Genomic DNA, 17,984 nt, shown 5'->3' with positions numbered 1-17,984 from the left:
TCCTTATCTCCAGTAAATTGTACAGCAAAGAAGTCCCAAGGCGCATTTGTGATGATGTGTACCGGAAACTAGCAGGAACCTGGGGGGAACGCTTGAGAGACACCTGCCTTTCCTGGCGAAATAAAACATGGCCAATAGCGATACGATCCTGCCCCTCCCGCGTTCCGGCACCCAGTCCAAACGTAGACGTGGACACACTACTTCAGATATCGTCTTCGTCTTCGCTCTCTGGATTTTGTCCTCGTGTGCCGCCGTCGGGGAGAACTTCAAAGGCTCTAAATTGTATGTGAAGGTGCGGCACCTCACGGCCAAGCTGCTGAGCTGTTTCGACGATGCCGCAGACCTCCTGCTCGAGGCTGCGCTCCCCATCCGTTTCCGCATGTACAGTCGCCTTGGCCGTTTTCGTCTCATCAGCGTCAGCTTCCGATTCGCCGTCGGCACCGCACGCCACCGCTGGCATCATGAGTTTCCGGTGTAGAGTCTCTGTGCACGCTGCACTCGACAGGATATAGTCATCTAGGTCTGCACAAGCTCGCAGCAGCCGTTGCTCCGCGTCCGGAACCATAACGACGGTCTCATCATACACGTTCTGCTGCTGCTTAATATCGCTTGGCTCTCGATTCTCAGCCTGAGGGCAAGCCAGCAGAAGCGAGAGCAAGCTGCAACATAACCGAAGTGCGCCCGAAGTTTTGGCAGTATGAGGTAGTGGGTCTATCGACAACTGTCGCCGTGCAGCGCTGCGAAGAGCGCTGGGGCAGCAAACACATTGACGACCCGCACAAAAATCATTCTTTGTGGAATAAGACCAAGTACCAAACACATGCCGAATTTAGTGGCAACTCGCGGTTGCCCCCGGCGCGAGCTCACGCGAAGAATCCAGTTTGAGAGCATTGGGGCACATCATATGTTGGGAGAGTTCGTGAACAGTACCAAGAAGAACGCGCGAACACAGCGTCCTCGTTGAACTCGACTGATCTTGTGCAAGACACCGCAACAAAAGTTCTCTACTCATTTTCGTAGACGATAGGGGCTAGGATCTGGTTCACGCCACACGCGAGCAGCAAAGTTTGTTAGTGCAGTCTATTTCTAAAGAGAAATACAGTTATTTACCTTCATGCGTGCAACCGTCCGCCGATGCTGCTCAACCTCGAGCTGATAATGTTTGACTTCCTTCAGAAGGCGCTGCACGACTTTGTGCCTTATTCGCAAAAGGCGAAGATACTCATTCGTCGGTGGAGTCGCCATCGTGCAGAGAAGAAACGTGTTTCACACTTTCTGTGAAACAGCGTGCCGGCTGTAGCCGGTGCGAAGGGAAGTGCACGAACGACTCCGGAACGTGACAAGACACCCGTCTCAGGACCGCGGAAAAGGACGAACTGGTGGTCTACCAAGATGCGTATTCTGAACACGTTTCCTCAGGCGCGGAGAGCTCCCTACGCCCTTGCGATGACAAGTAGAGAAAGCATGAATTACGAAATTCGAACGCGAAGACAACCGAGCAACGCGCGCCGGGTCGCTACCATGCACGGCCGCCGGCCTTGCCAGACGGCCACGCATGGAAAACGAACGCTGATGCGCCAACAAATGCCAAGAGAGTTCTCTGAGCTGCGGATATCTTGCACAACGCGTCAGGGAAGATAGCCGTTTGGCGTGCGCCCTCACCACCGCGTTCCAGCCTGGACGGCCATTCCCCTCTCGGAGATTACTGGTGGTTGAAAATCCCCTCCTTGCATGCATGCATTGCGGCCTCGACGCCGCAGACTTGCCTTTGACTCAACCCCCACTACCAGTTTCGCCACACTGTGACAAAGCTGTTGGTTCTGGGACTTCGTGGGAAACGTCCATATTTTGTTTTCACGTCCCGGGGTGCTCCATCTAGCACTGGATCGAGACTGCCGCTTGCTGTGGCCGTTACCGCGCTTCGCCAGCCAGGTCTCGAGTCCCTTTGAGGTGGACTCGAGGTTGCAGCCAAGGGTCCCCTTTCCTTCACTACTTTCACACAGGCGAACGGCGAGAGAGCCTGCCTATTTTTCTTGTTTTTGAGTATATCCTGCGGTCCTGCTATTAGCGGTGCGAGTTTTTTCTCTGCAAGGTGGTTCGCTCTCCGGCAGCAGCGGCGACGCTCGTAGCCGAGCCCAGCGACACACAATGCGGTCATTTTCACCCTATCACCACATACTCACATGCTGAACGTCACGCGTTTGTCCGTTTTGCGTTGATTCTCCAAGCCATTCGCGATTTAGTGGCGCGAGGCTCTCGGTAGACGCTCAAACGCTGTGACAGGATTACTGATTGGAGTAAATCGACGCCTCGCAATTTCGCTGTGACTCTCCGCGAACCACCTTTGCCAGTTGTGAGGTTGGTACGTCAGGTTCAGACGCCCGCTTTTCGTTTATTTTTCTGTCTTCCGCTAACGCGGGACTATTTTCAGCAAGCCGGTAATTTCTTCCTCTAAAGGCACAATGGTTTTGGTCACGAACAGCGCGGATAACCAGAAGATCTATAATCTCTCAGGCGGCCGCAGCCGGGCTGCAGATTTCCTTCCTCGAAGGAAGCGACGTCGGCGGAGGGAAGGAGCTGCGAAAGAAGACTACGCAGACAGCACGCAAGATGTCGAGCTTCTTCAAGACTTCGAGTTTCCTGTCTCCTCGCAGTGCATTCGAGTGTCGCCAGATGGCAGTTACATTGCTGCCACTGGCGTCTACCCTCCCGAGGTATGTCCACCTGCGAATCTTCCTGCCGTTTCCGGAGACAAGCCTTGTGGACTCCCAAAGACGAACGCTGTCGAGGTTGCACAACGGCAGTTCTTCATTCTCTCTTACGTACCCAGCAGGCACAGCAAATTGGAATGGCGGCGGCGCACAGACGGGCAGTCACAGCAATTTGAAGTCAGCTTTTGGTCTGAAGCGTGGCAAGATGGGTTTTCATGCTCTCCCGGGGTCGCTGAGGACGGGACGAGAGCGTCTTCCTCCCCGACCCACTCCCATCCATAGGCTGATGTCTTTGCCTCAAGTTTGCCGCTGTGCAGCGCATCCCCTCGCCTCTTCGCCTAGTCCTGTCTGGCACTGTGTGGCTCTGGGAGGCTGCCAGGTCGCGACAACGGGAGTTTGAAACGCATGTTTTCGTGGCTGCGAAGGCACCCTCTCGACGTGCTCCATCGCACAGCACTCTGAGGGGACACGGAGTGTGAGCCGCTTGCTCTGGGCATTTGGCACGGTTTGAGGTGGTGCACGCAGTCAGGCTCCCCGTAGGGCTGCTGTTCACCTGTGGATTCGATTGGTTCTTCACAGGACTACGATGTACAGCTCCTCGGATGCTCTCGAGTATCCATATGCGAGTCGGAAAATTTGCATGTTTTTTTCGTGTAGCTGTGGCTCACATGACCGCTGCTGTCTCAAGGGAATCGAGTGGCTGACCGGCAGGCTGCTGGTCTCTGCGGCTGTCACTCCGCTGCACAGGACATCTCGAAGTCCCTGCGGCAAATACCTCAAGTGGCTTGATGAGCACCCGAGCCATGCCCAGCGTGCGAAGTTTTTCTAGTCAAGTGCGCATAGAGTCAGGCGACCTCCGGCCCTCCTCACTTTGAGGTGATGCTTCTCCGCGTCCAAAGTTAGTGCTAGACTCCCTGCTTCTTGTGTTTTCCCAGGTGCGCATGTATGCGGTGGAATCGATGGGCATGAAATTCCGCAGAGGACTGGACCACGAAGTCATCGACTTCCTTTTCTTGAGCGAGGACTATCGCAAGCTCTTCTTCTTGCAGGCGCAACGCCACATCGACATCCACACACAAGGAGGCACGCATCATAGGGTGAGAAAGAGAGGCACACTCCGTTTTCAGTGTTTACTTTCCCAGAGTCCTAAATGCGTTGAGTCTCAGGCAACCAGGGGCCGAGTAGGAGGAGAAGGGGAGGGACTGCGTGTGTGCGTCGTGCCATCTTTCAATGCTGGGAGTTCGTGCTAACCATCTTAGAAGAGCTCCTCATTGCGAGTGCATCGTCTTCGTGGCCACGGGACACAAGATGATATGGCTGTGCTGCTTCGTATCGTGTGATCTACCTCCTCTCCCTCCCATCCTGGGCTTTAGTCGATTGCTCGCCAGGGGTTTTTCTGTGGTGCTGCCCGCCTCGCGGGTGACTGAAGTTGTCGTTAGTGTACGATGTAGGGTGGCCTCACCCCTGCGGCGCATCCGTCGGTAACCGCGCTTTGTCGAGACTTTCGGCATGCCCGGGTTTTAGACCGACTCCATGCTCACCGCCATCCAATTCGAGCTGTCGGACTGTCATCTGCCGTCTGCCGTATCGGTTCCTGTTGTTTTTTCTCCGTCTCACATCGGATAGCTCTCCTTTATGTGTCTGGGGAATAACGTGGTGGACGAGAGGTCCCTGTGGCTCGACTTTCTCGCGGCCCTGTGTCGTTGTGGTCTGCATTCGTCTTCAGCTGCGAATTCCGCGCGAGGGCAGAGGTCTCTGTTTCCTTCCCACGCTGGCGAGCGTCTGCATTGCAGCAAGCGGCGAGGAGGTTTACATGCTTGACCTGGAGGACGGGTGCTTCCTCACCCCCTGGACGACAGCGAGTTCGTCGAACAACTGCTGCTTCACGTCTGAGGTTCTCCCCGTCCTTGCCGTTGGAGGGTAGGTAAATTCGACTCCACCCCCATCAGATGTCGGCGACCTGGGTCTTGGCGCAATCTTTCCAGCCTCCTCCTCCTGCTCGTCCGTGTGTACCTGCCGTTCATCTTCGCCGGTAGTGTGCAGTTCGTGTCCTTTGCTCTCGTCCGCACGCTCATTTGGCACCGGATTTTCTCTTCGCCATCCCATTCCGGTGCTACGCTTGAGTCTCGGCCTTTGCCTTGCCCGGCGTGGAGCCGCCCGGAATAGTTGTAGATGTGCTCGACAAGACGCCTCGCAGGTACCCGACGGAAGGGCCCCTGCGAAAGCCGAGTGCACCTCCACTGAACTCATGCGCGGCGCTGGACTCGCACATGGTTCTGAATATAAACGCAGTGGTAGCGGCTCGCTGGCTGCCTGCGGTGCGCGGGGTGGTCTTTGAAGTCGAGTGAGCCCTCGAGTATGATTGACGAAGAGCGCTTTTTGCATCGCCCCGCTGCCCGCCAGGACGCAGGTCGCTAGCTATGGCGACAGAAGACCCGTGCATGCCACTCCACGTTTCGTGCTACCGTTCCTCGAAGTTTGACAGGGACACAAGCGGAGTTCCTTTCCGCTTGTCAGCGAGCCCACACCTATGAACCTGCGTGCAGGTTGAATTCGGTGTGGCCGTCTGCTCCGTGATTGCCAGAGCACAGGAAGAAGCAGTTGTGTGCGGCACTGAAACATGCCAGCTGCCCGGTTTTACGCGCTGAGGATGGTGGTGCTCCATACGGAAGGAGTCTCTCTCAGTGACCAGCCGTCGACGATGTTTTGATTTCTTGTATGTAGGGAGAACGGCGTCGTAGAGTGCTTCGATCACCGCACAGCTCGAAGCGTCGCATCCTTGAACGTGGCATCCCATGCATCGCCTGCCGCAGATGAGAACGTGTAAGTCTCTCCTCCTCTCTTTGGCTGAATGTTTTTAGCCAGGCACAATGCAGTGATTGCCTCTTGGAAGAGCAGGTGATTACGCGTCCTGGTTGGTCCCAGTCACCACCGAAGGCCCTCGGAAAACCCTTGGGAGGCGGTTTTCGGCCGCTGGGCACCGGAAAAACGTGGGTCCTCTGCAAACTGCATCGCATAGGTGATATGCTAGTCTATCCCACTTCTCCTGCTAGAGCTAGTTCTTCCCCTGTTTGTCTCGCTCGCTGCCTCATCAGAGATCTTTGTTGCCTGTTTTTCCCTCCATGTGGTTGCTAACTTCTTAATTTTTCCTTTCCCCCCCCCCCCCCCCCCCCCCCCCGCGCCCCCTCGCCCCCCTCACGCATTTTCCCTCCACTGTCGCCTGCGTGCCCCGATTTTGGCGCTTGCAGACTGAAGCTGGCGCCGACAAAGTTCGCTATGCGCGGGCAAAGAGGATCTTGACAACACTGTGTTTCGTCTCTGTGCTGATAGCGTGTTGCAAGTGTGGACCTGTGAAGACTCGCGTGTAGATACCGTTGTTTTGCCTTTCACCCGCATTCTTCTGCTTTTCATTCATTACAGTTGGCTTGTTCGGGTATCGCACTTTGTGCGTCTCGTTGCGCGCTCAGGCAAGTCACCTGTGGGGCCTTCTCTCCGTCCAGCCTCCACATGTGCGTGGGGACGAGCACCGGGACGTGTCTCCTCTACGATCTCCGCAGCAGCCGTCCTTTGGCTCGGCATTGCCACTATAACTTTGAGCCAATCAAGCAGGTCTCCTGGAAGGCCGTGGGGTCGACTGGGAAAGGGAGGTCGCCTGTGTCTTTGTTGCGCCTCTCCGAGGCTGAGGGTGGCTCCTCGCAGACGCTCTCCGCCGTCTACGAGGCAGAGACCTCTGCGTCGCAAGGGGATCTTGTCTTAGCTAGCTGCGACGCAGTTAGCATCCATATTTGGAAAGAAGGGGAAGACCTGCGACAAAGAGAGGACGCCGGCTGGGGCGTGTCGGTTCCTGGCTCAGAGAGCGCGCAATGGGAAGGAGGAAGACGAGGAAACTACCGGGTGAAAGTCATTTCAACGATCGAAGCGCCTGTCGCCTCGGCGGAGGAAGAGACTGGAAAGACGGGGACAGGAGGTGGAGAGAAACAGACCGGAGGCGTCCGAGATCAGCGCGTGGTCACCTTCAACAATTTTGCCTTCTACCAGAACTCAGGGCTTTGCTTCACGTCATGTGAACAAAAACGCATGGGGGTCTACTTCTTGCCTGGTCTAGGCATCGCGCCCAGGTAGGACTGAGTGCACGCAACCGAACTGACCTCCGAGGGGCGTCCTCCTGCCGCATGCCAGACAGAACTGATGAGTCTCGATGTCTGCAAAGAGGCCCCTAGTGCGAATTTACAGCAGCAAATACGAGTAGAATTCGTGATCTCTATACGTACTGGGCTAAACAACGCGCGCCAGAAGAGGAGCCTTAGTATTGTAGTTATGGTGATAGCTGATACATCGATTCTGAAGCGTCAAATCGTGAGGTCAATGCCGTGTTCATGGAAATGGTAGGGACTCTAGATAGAGCCTGCATACTTGGCCAGCCGGGAAATACTCAACACGTGTTTTGTTTTTGATAATTATAGCTATATTTTTATGGCAGGGACGTACTGATCAGTGCGTGGAGCAGGACTGCTGGAGGAACTGTCCACGGGAAAGACCCTACTCTTGAGCAGGGCGGGTGGGTGAGTGCTACGCGCAAGCACACGGGGCACGCATTCTGCTCGTGCGCTGAGCTCGGTCCAGCCTGTCGCGGCCCTCGTTGCTTGGGTTTATTCTCGTTGCTATGGTTTGCGATTCACTCCGTGCCGCTGTTTGTTCCCTTCGTACCCTGACTTGCAGTTGGTGTTCGGTCTTGGAGACGATCACGGAGGAGCTCGAGGAGAGCGGAGGTCTTGGGTCTGGAGGGGCGCCTGGAGACGGCGCCTCAGGAGGCGCTGCAGCGTCGTCAGTCTACGATAACTACCGCTTCGTTACTCGCCAGCAACTCGAACAAATGGGAGTCCAGGAGCTCATTGGAACGTCGTATGTGAAGCGGTACATGCACGGTTACTTTATGGATGCGAAACTCCACAGGAAACTCCAGGTCAGGACCCGCGGCGGTACCGGAGGGACCGCGGCCGAGGAGGGACAAAGCACTGAAGTATTCTATCGTTGAAGGAAAAATGGATCAGAGTGGCTGCAGCTACGGGCCTCTGATGGACGCCTCTCAGGAAAGGCGAATCACGAACCAGGTCAATCAATAGCATAGCGCGTTGCTCTTGTCTCTTTTCTAGGCGTGCGCTGTCGCTGCGCGGGCGCCCTGTAGGCAGGAGATGTGCCTTGTACTAGCAGGTGCTGCAGCTCTCGCACACAGTGTCATCCTTAGCTGGGAGTGCGCATTTTTTATATTTCGTGGCATGGCTGAGCGGCTGTGTCACGGGTGCGCATTCATGCGGGCGCAATTAACCAGAAACCTTTGCTTTGCTCAGACCGACTGTCTTTTGCTCTGTGGCTTGACTTCTTAGGAAGCTCTGGAGCCCTTCGGCTACGAAGAGTATCGCCGGGAAAAGGTTCGCCAGAAGGTGGAGGAGAAGAAGAAAATGCGCATTGAGGTAAGAATAATGCGACGGATCAACAGAATGGCGTCGGCGCCCAGTCAGCTGCGGCGTAGCCAAATAGACTCGCAGATAGCAACAGGTGCGGGATGCGAGGCGCCATTAACACGCTTCGGCTTCGTTTGTTTTTGCCTCTTCAGATTCGTCACAAACTTCCGAAGGCGAACACGGCCCTCGCCAAGAGATTGGAAGAGAGCGCGGTGGGACGGGTACGCGTTTGCTTCATAGTTTTTTATTCTCGATCGAAACGATGTCTGCATCTCCGCACCGGCTCTTTAGCGGCACGGTCTGACGCCTGCCAGTGCCACGATTCCAGTTTCGAGTCACGTGACGTTGTGCCCTGTTGGCTGCATAGCGAGATGCGTCGTGGCTGTTGCATTTCTTTGCGTCTGGCATGAGCATTTAACTTTGCTATACCTACGCGACACGTGCTCGAGCGTGAATCACCCCTCTGGCTCTCAGCCTGATCCTGCTTTGTGTCGGGCGTTTTTTCCGTGCTGCCCAGTGCTTGGATCGCTAGGTTTCTTGTGTCCTTGTGTAGTGGCTTTTTGAGTTTGTGCCTGTGGTTTTTTCAGGCTTCGGGCGGCACGAAGAAAGAGAAAAAGCAGCAGGAGGCGGCACGGCAGTTGCTTACAGACCAGCGTTTCCAACGTCTCTTCTCCAATCCAGATTTCGAGATCGAAGGAGACGAGATGTGATGACTGTGTTTGGTCTTTATTTCATTTATTCATGCTATTGCTTGACGCCTGACCTTTTCTTCTTCACTCGCGGGTTTACGGTTCACGCTCCTCGCCTTCCACTCTGTGAACCTGGACTGTGCGGACGTTCAAGCCGATGCTTCGTCGCCCTCGCTTGTCGAGCTGCTTTTTCGGGTGACCAGCTGAGCACGTTCCCGAGTTGGATGGTAGGGTGAGGTCCTGGTGCAAACCTCTAGCTGACTTCCTCGGACCATGGCAAAAATATCACGGTAGCCGCAGTACACACGAAAAGTCTGTCGCATCAGGTACGGAGTTAACATTACACAACATCACTTGCTGCAGCGCCGTGCAGCAGCTATCCTGCAGCGAGCCTTGTGGGATGTGGCAGGAGAAAAAACAGTTTCCGGGAGTTTCGGCGGCAGTCTGATTCAGCTGTAGCTACCCAGGACACCACCTCCGGCGTGTGGGTCTCCTCCGCAGAGATGCAGATATCCGAGGTTTGCAACTCCAGTCTTTGCACAGCAGGTGCCGTTGCAGAGCGACAGGATGCGCCCAAGGGCGCAGCATTAAGCCTGTTTGTCGTCGTACTTAAACGCCATTCTAGGGCAGATGATGGCGTGGGGTGGCTACGCGCTCTTTGATACCAGGATGGATCTGCAGGGCCTCCCATATCGAACTTGGACGTGTAGAGTTCCGCGCGAACCAAGGAGCAATGAGTCGGGTGGGGGCCATTGCAGCGGGACAGGAGCGCGTAGCTCCCAACAAACATGGTATCTGGGCGTCGGAAGCGAGTGGCTCGATGAACAAATATCAGACAAGGTAGTATACTGGTTGACCACACTGGGGTGGGCGTCTGTGACTGATGTTCTGCAGCAGGTTCTATCGACGCGCACCTCCGTTGTAAAGAGAAATGGGCTCCGCCCCGATAAAATGACTGATACGACTCTTTGGTTAGTGCGTCGTATGTCGCCGCTGTAACGCGCCAGTAGAGCTCACCGGGCCAAGGCGAATAGTGGCATGATGGCTGGGGTCCGATTCGTGAAGCGTCACGAGGGAGGCTTCGCACACCGCCCCATCCCTTCTGTAAAAAATCAGGACAGCGTAGAGGGCGGAATAATGGATGACACCTCAGCTGCACAGTGCAACAACCATCTACGTGTTCGATGAGGGGTCTGCATCAGCCTGGTTGAAACGCACATCGCGAATAAGCTTAGCACCGACAGGGGATTGTCGTGTCCCAGAGCGCGTTTCCAACACAGCAAGGGGGAATCAGCCAAGTACGGCGTCGGACATCTCGTGAGGGGGCTTACGCCAAACCGCCGCTGCTCGCTCGGACTCGCAACCCACACAGGGTGGACAGCGGCAAACCTGCTGAGAAGCAGGTGATTCTCGAGCACACAGCTGCGGCGTGCGCACGGTTCGATATCACGTGATTGCCTGTCCACCTTTTCCGGAAGGTATCCTGCAGTGTGGCTGGCACCTCCCGTTGTCCTGCTGCTGCGGGGCTACATCGCTGCGAAACATCATTTGACCATGTATTCCCGATCGCAGGCATGCCGCGAAAGTGTGCCTGTTCTACTGTACATCATGTGATATTCAACGCCTTCACAGCAACGTTCATAGCAAGTGGACCTACACAAGAGGCACGGCCAATCCGAAGCACCCGTCAAAGCAGCACCGCGACGCTGCCTGGACGCACCGAATCGCTTCTAAAGACCCAACAGTTTGACATTTTTGGCCCAACAACGTATTGCTGATCTAAGATTTGTTCTTACTACATCAGGATCACGACTGGCGTCTCCCTCCAGGCACCGATTCATCAGCACACTTACTGTAGGCTGCTCGACAGCATCATTGTGGCCTTCTCTACGAATCTCTCATGTGACACTGCATGGAATTTCGGCATCACAAGAGCCCACGCTTCTCCATTCGCCGGCAGCATCTGTCGCGTGATCCTGCCGAAGGCGTCACACATGTCCAGAATCTTGCATTTGCTTGCAGAAAGGAAGAAGGCTGCCCGCACATGCCTGGCACCGATGGTACAGCAATGGATCGGAATCGGCTCCCACCTGATCACCGCGCGTTGCCTGCTCACCCGGCTCCCCGGGATCTTCCCGCCACTACTGCCGCCGCCTTGTTCTCCTGGCCGAGATTTCTCTTAAGGGGCCCAAATACGGGGAGATGTGAACAATCCTTCCGAGTGTATTCGCTGTTCCGCGGTGCCACGCGTCATTCGCGTTATTGCCTCGTGCCCGACATCTGCCTGCTGCTACCACAGACGAGTTCGCGTATCAACGATATCCCACAAAACACGATTGCCAGTTTCCGAGTGGCACACGCTGTTTCTCGCCCTACGCGGCAAGATACAGCCACCATGGTAGTCGCCAAGGCGACAACAGCAGTCATAAACGTCTACCGGCTCGTCGCCCGGCGGCTCTGGTGACATGTTATCGATGTACTGGTCGGTATGTTAGCGCGTGGTTTCCTGGTGCACCGCCTGAAAATGGGCTGCGCCGTAGCATGACCAGGAGCATCTGCCGATGTGCCACACTGTTGCTTGCAAACCCAGAAACGAGACTCCTGCTCTTTTCGAGCACTGGTTCATAGTCAACGTAAGCTCTGGGCATGGCGAGACACGACCCTCAGAGTAGTATATACGTGAAACACTACATGCATCATCTGAAAGCGCAGACGGGGACAATACACGAGGCCACAGAACCGGCTTGACAGCCACCTGACAGAAGACAGACGAAACTTAAAACAGGCTTCAAGGACCCTTCACTCTCCGGTGCTCTGGCCTGCCGTCTAGTAGCGTCGCTTTTGCGGCACAACAGCAGCAGCTTCTCGGGCCACGAGAACCGTTAAACTGCTCACTGGTCTTGTTGAACGTCGAACCAGGAAACGGTTTCGATGCAGTATCGGCGTCCTGTCCTGTTCCCCGTGATCGCCGGCGTCGTCTCCGGGGGAAAAGTCTTTCGGAGAGACACCAAAACGGAAGAGAGAACCAGCATAGAAACGAGAAAAAAACTCAAACGTCTTCGCACTCCAGAAGTACCCATGCACCGATGTGGCTCCAAGTCCCTCATAAGCTGACGGCAAAAAAGCCGCGTCCGTCCGTTCTCCCGCGGCAGTCTGATGAAGCCCTCAATCACTTTCCGACATATTACCTGTAGCGCACGCTTCGCATTGTGTACTGTCTTCAACGCCACTCTCACTATTCTTGACAAATAACAGTTTAAGAGCCATGACCGCAATGCCGATCGGGAACTCGACATACAGCTGCCGTGTTTCGCGGCTGCGTCCCTCATATTCCATACCGTGCACAACGCCTTAATGTGCAGTTCGCCGCAGACGAACATCACACAGTCCCTGAATGCCGGAGGGAACGCCACCGACCTGCTCCGACCAGCCCGAGACGGGCACCCGGAACACACATGAGGTTTCTAGATACCCCAAAACCCGCACATGCCCCCCCATTAGAAGTCGCGCACCATTTGTGTGTCCGCCGAGCTGGCCAGCTGAAAGATCTGTGTGGTTTGGCCTGTAGCCCTGCCCATCATCTCGACTATCACTGCCGCCCCAGTGATTTTGCAGAATTCTCTCTTTTTATTTTCCTGCAATGCACAGACGGAGCCGGACACCGCAACATACGTTGTGAAGCACGCAGAAGGTCTCATCATCCTGAGCTCGATTGGCGCCCCATATGTGCATCTGCGGGTGTAAATCTAACTTGCAACCTGTTACGAAAAGACCTCTTCGTGAACATCTGCAGGAACTGACATACACCACTCTGTAGCTCATGCTCGCCAAAAATCAAGCACGCCTCCGAATAAATCGTCAGCACTGCCGAGGCATACGACGCACGGCGTAGACCACTGGACAGCACATTTGTTTCTGCTCGATGTTCAAGATGTGACATCCCATTCCACGACATAATACATAGCATACAAAGTGTATGCGACAGGCGCGACCGAAAAACAAATCAAATTGGTGAGTGCGAATTAGATCGGCGTAAACATCGCCATGATTTTAAAGACTGCACAATCCACGGAAGACGACAGCTCGTCAACCACCTCGGAATAGAATCCCACTGGCTGCGAACAGTCAACCCATCACCAGGATACACTTTAACATCCAGCCAGAAAGAAATCGAGCCGCGATACAAGCCTCTGCTCATCCCCTTGCTCGACAGTTGGCCGTAGCTCTCACCACACACAACCCGAGTGCCACAGGCGGCCCGCGGTCCACTGTCGCGGCAGCGGCATGAGCTGACGAGTTGCCGGTGTGCCGTTGTTGTCGCCCCTCAGGGAATGCCGCAACGGAAAGAGGGTAACACCATCACAGCGCCGCCGCCCAGCTAGTACATACGCTCTGAGGCACAAGGCAACGTGGACGCAGTCCTGACGCTCCTAGATGGCCCGCGGCAATTGTTGCGCCTTCAAACCCCCACCAGAGATCCGGCGGCAGCACGCAGCCACGATTTCTCATGTACAGCTCGAGTAGCCTTCAGGCGGAACCATCCCCCTCCACCTCCTGCGCCCCCACATTCGCCTTGCGTTGAACCAGAACTGCGACACACCACTTCGCTCTACAACATAACGCCCCAACGCATAAATCAAGGCGCGCTACCCGGGTCCTGCTAATACATAGATTTCTGCGTTTGTTTCTTCGACGCTCGTGTGACAGCACCCGCGTCACTTGTCAGCGCGCGACCATACGGGTCAGCGAGGCGCCCAAAGCCGTAGGCTACCTGCGCCCCAACCGGATCTACCCGGCACCGTGCAGCCTGCGCCTGAAGGAACATGCTCACATCGCTGGGCCACGGCGCCGATATCTGCGGCAGAGTCGTCGAATGTGAAGGGTTTGCGTTCGGTATGTACGTGCCGGATGGATATGGGGCTGATGCAGTGTTGGTAGATTACTCTGAGGCTGAGTCGATCCTCGGCGTCGAATGCAATAGTAGAGGAGCCGAATGAAACTGCGCTCATGTGGGCGGTAGTGCATGTGAGCGTCGCAATATCGGAGGCGCACTGGAATGCAACCCAGACTGCGCCACTTCGTGACTGCACAGTGTATCTCTATCACGTATCGTGGGGCGGGGCTGTCGGAGCTGCCAAACATTTCCTGCTATGCACAGCATGGCACCCGTAGCAGCAATCTGCTTCAATAGTCTTGTCATGGTAAGCGACACGCTCCAGACCCATTGGGGTCATCGGCTACAGCAGGATGCTACACGCCAACGCGACGAACGCACTAGGTAGCAGCGAAACCTCTACGAAGTGCCCCATTTTGATATCTACTGTCTCGCTTCTTTTCCATGTCTCATCTCCGGCTCTTTTGGCACAGGTGTTAGCCAAGTGAAGGTTCGCCGCTTCACACAAGCACGACAATCCACAAAGGAAAGTAAAGATAATCAAAGGGGAAGACGACTAACGACCCTGTGACAGCCTCCTTGCACCTACCGATACCCGTCATCTGTGCTGGTCACACTCTCCAAAAGCGGTGTGCTCGGCCTCTCTGCCGGATCACCTGGCAATGAACTCGACATGTGATTGACCTGTGCGGCAACTTTGCCGTTGCAGAACTTGCCAGCTCCAACACCGCAAGCGCTACCGGTGAGCACGCACCTCGGACGCCCAGGCATACTGGCTCGCGTCTGAACGGGTGACAATGACACGACTTCGAGAGCCACGAAATGCTATAGTCGCTTCAGTTTGCAGAACGACTGGAGGAGCCGTCCACGAAGCCAGGCGCACCAGAAACACTGCCGGTGAAAAGCAGGCGGGCTTCTGTCCCTCTCCTCTTCTGATCTCTTCCGCAGTCCGTATTTTCACTATCCAGTGAAAGGCCGCAGCTCGATCTTCTCAATTTTGTCAACGCCCCTAGGGGCACCCATACGACCCATTGTGTACAGGCTTCGGCTGCGAGCGGATCACATAGCTCAGGAGCTCTCGTGTTCCCGTGGAGCTGCGCCCGGCTGACACTCGCACGCTACACGTGAACCGTTTCTGAACAACCACACTCTCCACTGGATGCTGGCAACAGCATCCGTGGACCCGGCTGTACGCACACCACGCAACGTCGCCCTCCATATTAAATGCTAAAGGATTCACACAGTTGAGCAGCAAGTCACTTTGCCGTACAATCTGAGGAAAACGCATCGGCTGAGTTGTTCCATAGGTATGCTGTGGCACCTATGTAGAAGTATCAACCTCGAAAAAGAAACCCGGCACGTCGCGTCTATGACCAGACGCAGAAACCATCAGAGGCTTGCAGCACCGAGCCCCGCGGCTGTCTCTGCCCCGCCGCAGCACAGCTGCACGGTGGGGGCGGAGGCGCTCCCACCATGTGTAGCCACGGATCAGCTGCATCCACGACTACGCGGTCGGTCTCGCCATCAGGGTTCTGAAAGAACTCAGAATTCCTACACGCTAAAATTGAAAGAACATGCGATCGTTGCGATATATGCGCCCATATCGCTGCCTGCAGGCGCCGCGTGCCCATATGCTTTCGTGGTCTGGTTTCAGTACCCCCCAAAACTGACATGTGCACCCACGCAAGATACTGAACGCTTGTATGCGCGGCCCAGCCAGATATAACACTTCCACAGCTCCTTCGTTCTGAGACTTTATGTCTTCCCCCCGATGCCACATACCAACCATCGTACGTGCGTGTGTGAACATGCTAGCGCCGGCTGCAAAGTTTCGATACTAGGAAAATATCCCTCCAGCGCAGAAAACTCTAGTATTGAATACGGACAACAGGTAGATACTGAGGTCTCAGTGGAGTGTGAGGGTTTAGGGTTAACTCCCAACAGAGTTTAGTGCATCTGGCTGGACTGCGGGGTACCCCCGACTCTGTCAACAGTGGCACCCTCAAGAACAGTGTCCTGGACCAGTATATTAGTACTCTACACGAATAGCTTTTTTCAGCCCGTTGCCAGATCATGGGCACTACTCCACGTTATCCGCCTTCCGTCGTTAGCCGGTAATATTGCGTACATTCATCCTGATGAACAAGACATATAGCTCGGGACACATGAAATAACGAGGCCATCAGACCGGACAGTCGGATCGAGACATTTCCTCGAATGCGACACCAAAATACCCGAACATCACGTTATATGGCCGCGGCATCTGCTACAGCAGCGGCCTGCCTCCCTCTCCCAGACTGTCGGGGGCACTCATAGAGTGGCGCCACGGAGACCAGGCGTGACGTTGGGCGACCTCCGAATACGTGACCAAGCATCAGCCCATCACCACACACCAGAAGTCACGACAAAGTTTCCAACACCAGCAGTGGCATCCCCGCCTTCCCCGATGGGCACGGTTACCTACGTTCGGACACTCCCAAAAGGCACACAATCGCCACACGTCCCTGCAGGCCACCCGCGCGGAATGCAGTTATCAACCTCCATTCCAGCACAAGAGCACCAGCACACGGCACCAAGCACCGCCCCAACACAGCTGCACGGTGGCGACTACCCCGCGGGGTACCGCGAGACCCGCGCCAACCGGTGTGACGCTGCTTCTCGGCCGCAACAAGAGTCTGTAACTCACCGACTCCTCTACCGTCGGCGATGGCGCCCCGTCCTGCAACATAGCGCAGACACATATACACAGACACAGACACGCGGATATAACGGCGAGCACTATGGGTATGGAAAACTTAGTGATGCTTGTTCCAACATCGCCATGCGCGAGCGCATCCGGACAGGCACCCATGTGTTCTGCCCACGCGCCGGCACGAATTTACTGGTACCGCGGGATACACTGCCTCTGCCTCTTAACATGTGAACGGACGCTTCGGCCCGTACAGCTGCAGACAGCGCTCCTCTGCCTGATGTGGTCAGCTTCCCCACAAACCGCTCGCGAGCAACCCCTACCGAACTGCAGGCCAGGCGCTGACCAGTGGTGTTCATCCCGCAAAGACCGAGGTGTACCCTGCCAAATGTATCGCAAACTGCAGCCGGTCATGTGGCAGTTCATACGGTACCGCCTCCCCAACAGCCGTCAATACCGGCTACAACGACGTGCCCAACAGGCGCGCGTGGCAAAATCAGCAGCATTCATAAAGCAGGAGTTTAGGGCCGGTGCTGCGATGCTTGCCAGCCGCGGTGCCGCAAACACTGCGGGCATATCAGGTCACATCTTCCGCGCATCATTCGTTGGATATTTGGCTTTGAAACTACTGGGGGTTGTTGCGCACGGATTGAGACTTTTTATGAAGCCTTTGATCAAATTTGCAAAGGGCCATGCAAGTTTTCTTCCTCCCGCTCCAGCGATGAACGACATTGAAGGCGAGACGACCTGTGGAGGACGTACTTGTCGGAGAGCAGAGGATACGCTGATATTGCTACGCGTCGTCTACTGTGTTGGTCTCGAGCAAGTTCTCGAGCGGCTGATTTCTGCGCCGGCAGAAGCAACAGATAGCGTCGAACGCTCCGCTGAACCTCAACCCATTGCCTTGAGCATTGCAAGTCCAACCGTGCGTCGATGAAGGAGGGTTTGAATGTGAAGACGTCCGGGTTTCTCTACACTCATGCCAATGGTGCAGCTTCCCATGCAGGAAGTGACTCACTCAGTGCAGTGGATAAATGACAATTTACTGAGGTCAACTCGACGTTTCCGGCTGGTCTTACGCAATTCTACAGGGATGGCCCTTAGTCCTACTTCCCGATGGCAAAGATAAACATTTAATACGGTATTAATGAGACTTGAACTCACATCTATTATCATGACAAGATAAAATTTCAACCATTTAAACTATAATTCCTAAATAGAGCCGATATCAATGTAATAATAAGCCCTTGTCACTCAACCGTCGCACTTCTTGCGCATGCTAAGGCGACTCTTCTGCAGTGGCGGGAGGATTAGGTATGGCCAAAGTAACAAACCAAGAAGTTACCGAATAAAAGCGTGAGCTACAGCTATCGCTCGATTGTTCCAGACTTCTAGGGTATCGGCGATACACAGGAGCCCCATCAGGCCCCTTAAACTGTTGGTCAACGGGCGGCAGAGGGACATACCATTAGTTCTGCTTAGGATTGTAGTCACGGACGTGTGATGCCGGAGTGAAAGTGCTCTGGAAGTGAAATGCAA

At 55.2% G+C, this 17,984-nt stretch overlaps 2 protein-coding genes and 1 non-coding gene across 3 annotated transcripts; 1 reads left to right on the top strand and 2 right to left on the bottom strand.

The window, feature by feature from the left end:
- Positions 1–202: 202 nt before the first annotated feature.
- On the bottom strand, positions 203–1,245 carry BESB_026970 (tubulin binding cofactor A protein; the record flags this gene model as incomplete). The annotated part of the gene is made up of 2 exons (XM_029361377.1): positions 203–628; positions 1,111–1,245. The coding sequence occupies 2 exons, from the start codon at positions 1,243–1,245 to the stop codon at positions 203–205; spliced, it is 561 nt and encodes a 186-aa protein (XP_029215732.1).
- Positions 1,246–2,462: 1,217 nt separating this feature from the next.
- BESB_026960 (putative embryo sac development arrest EDA7) lies at positions 2,463–8,883 on the top strand (the record flags this gene model as incomplete). The annotated part of the gene is made up of 9 exons (XM_029361376.1): positions 2,463–2,714; positions 3,647–3,808; positions 4,438–4,631; positions 5,436–5,534; positions 6,179–6,829; positions 7,431–7,674; positions 8,096–8,182; positions 8,326–8,394; positions 8,761–8,883. The coding sequence occupies 9 exons, from the start codon at positions 2,463–2,465 to the stop codon at positions 8,881–8,883; spliced, it is 1,881 nt and encodes a 626-aa protein (XP_029215731.1).
- Positions 8,884–17,584: 8,701 nt separating this feature from the next.
- Positions 17,585–17,658, bottom strand: BESB_027000. Its single transcript has one exon. It is a non-coding gene; the product is annotated as a tRNA-Asp (tRNA).
- Between the last annotated feature and the right edge of the window lie 326 nt (positions 17,659–17,984).

The sequence above is a fragment of the Besnoitia besnoiti genome (genome assembly GCF_002563875.1).
Source record: "Besnoitia besnoiti strain Bb-Ger1 chromosome Unknown contig00014, whole genome shotgun sequence".
NCBI classification, from domain to species: domain Eukaryota; phylum Apicomplexa; class Conoidasida; order Eucoccidiorida; family Sarcocystidae; genus Besnoitia; species Besnoitia besnoiti.
This window is presented reverse-complemented; position numbering and strand designations above follow the sequence as displayed.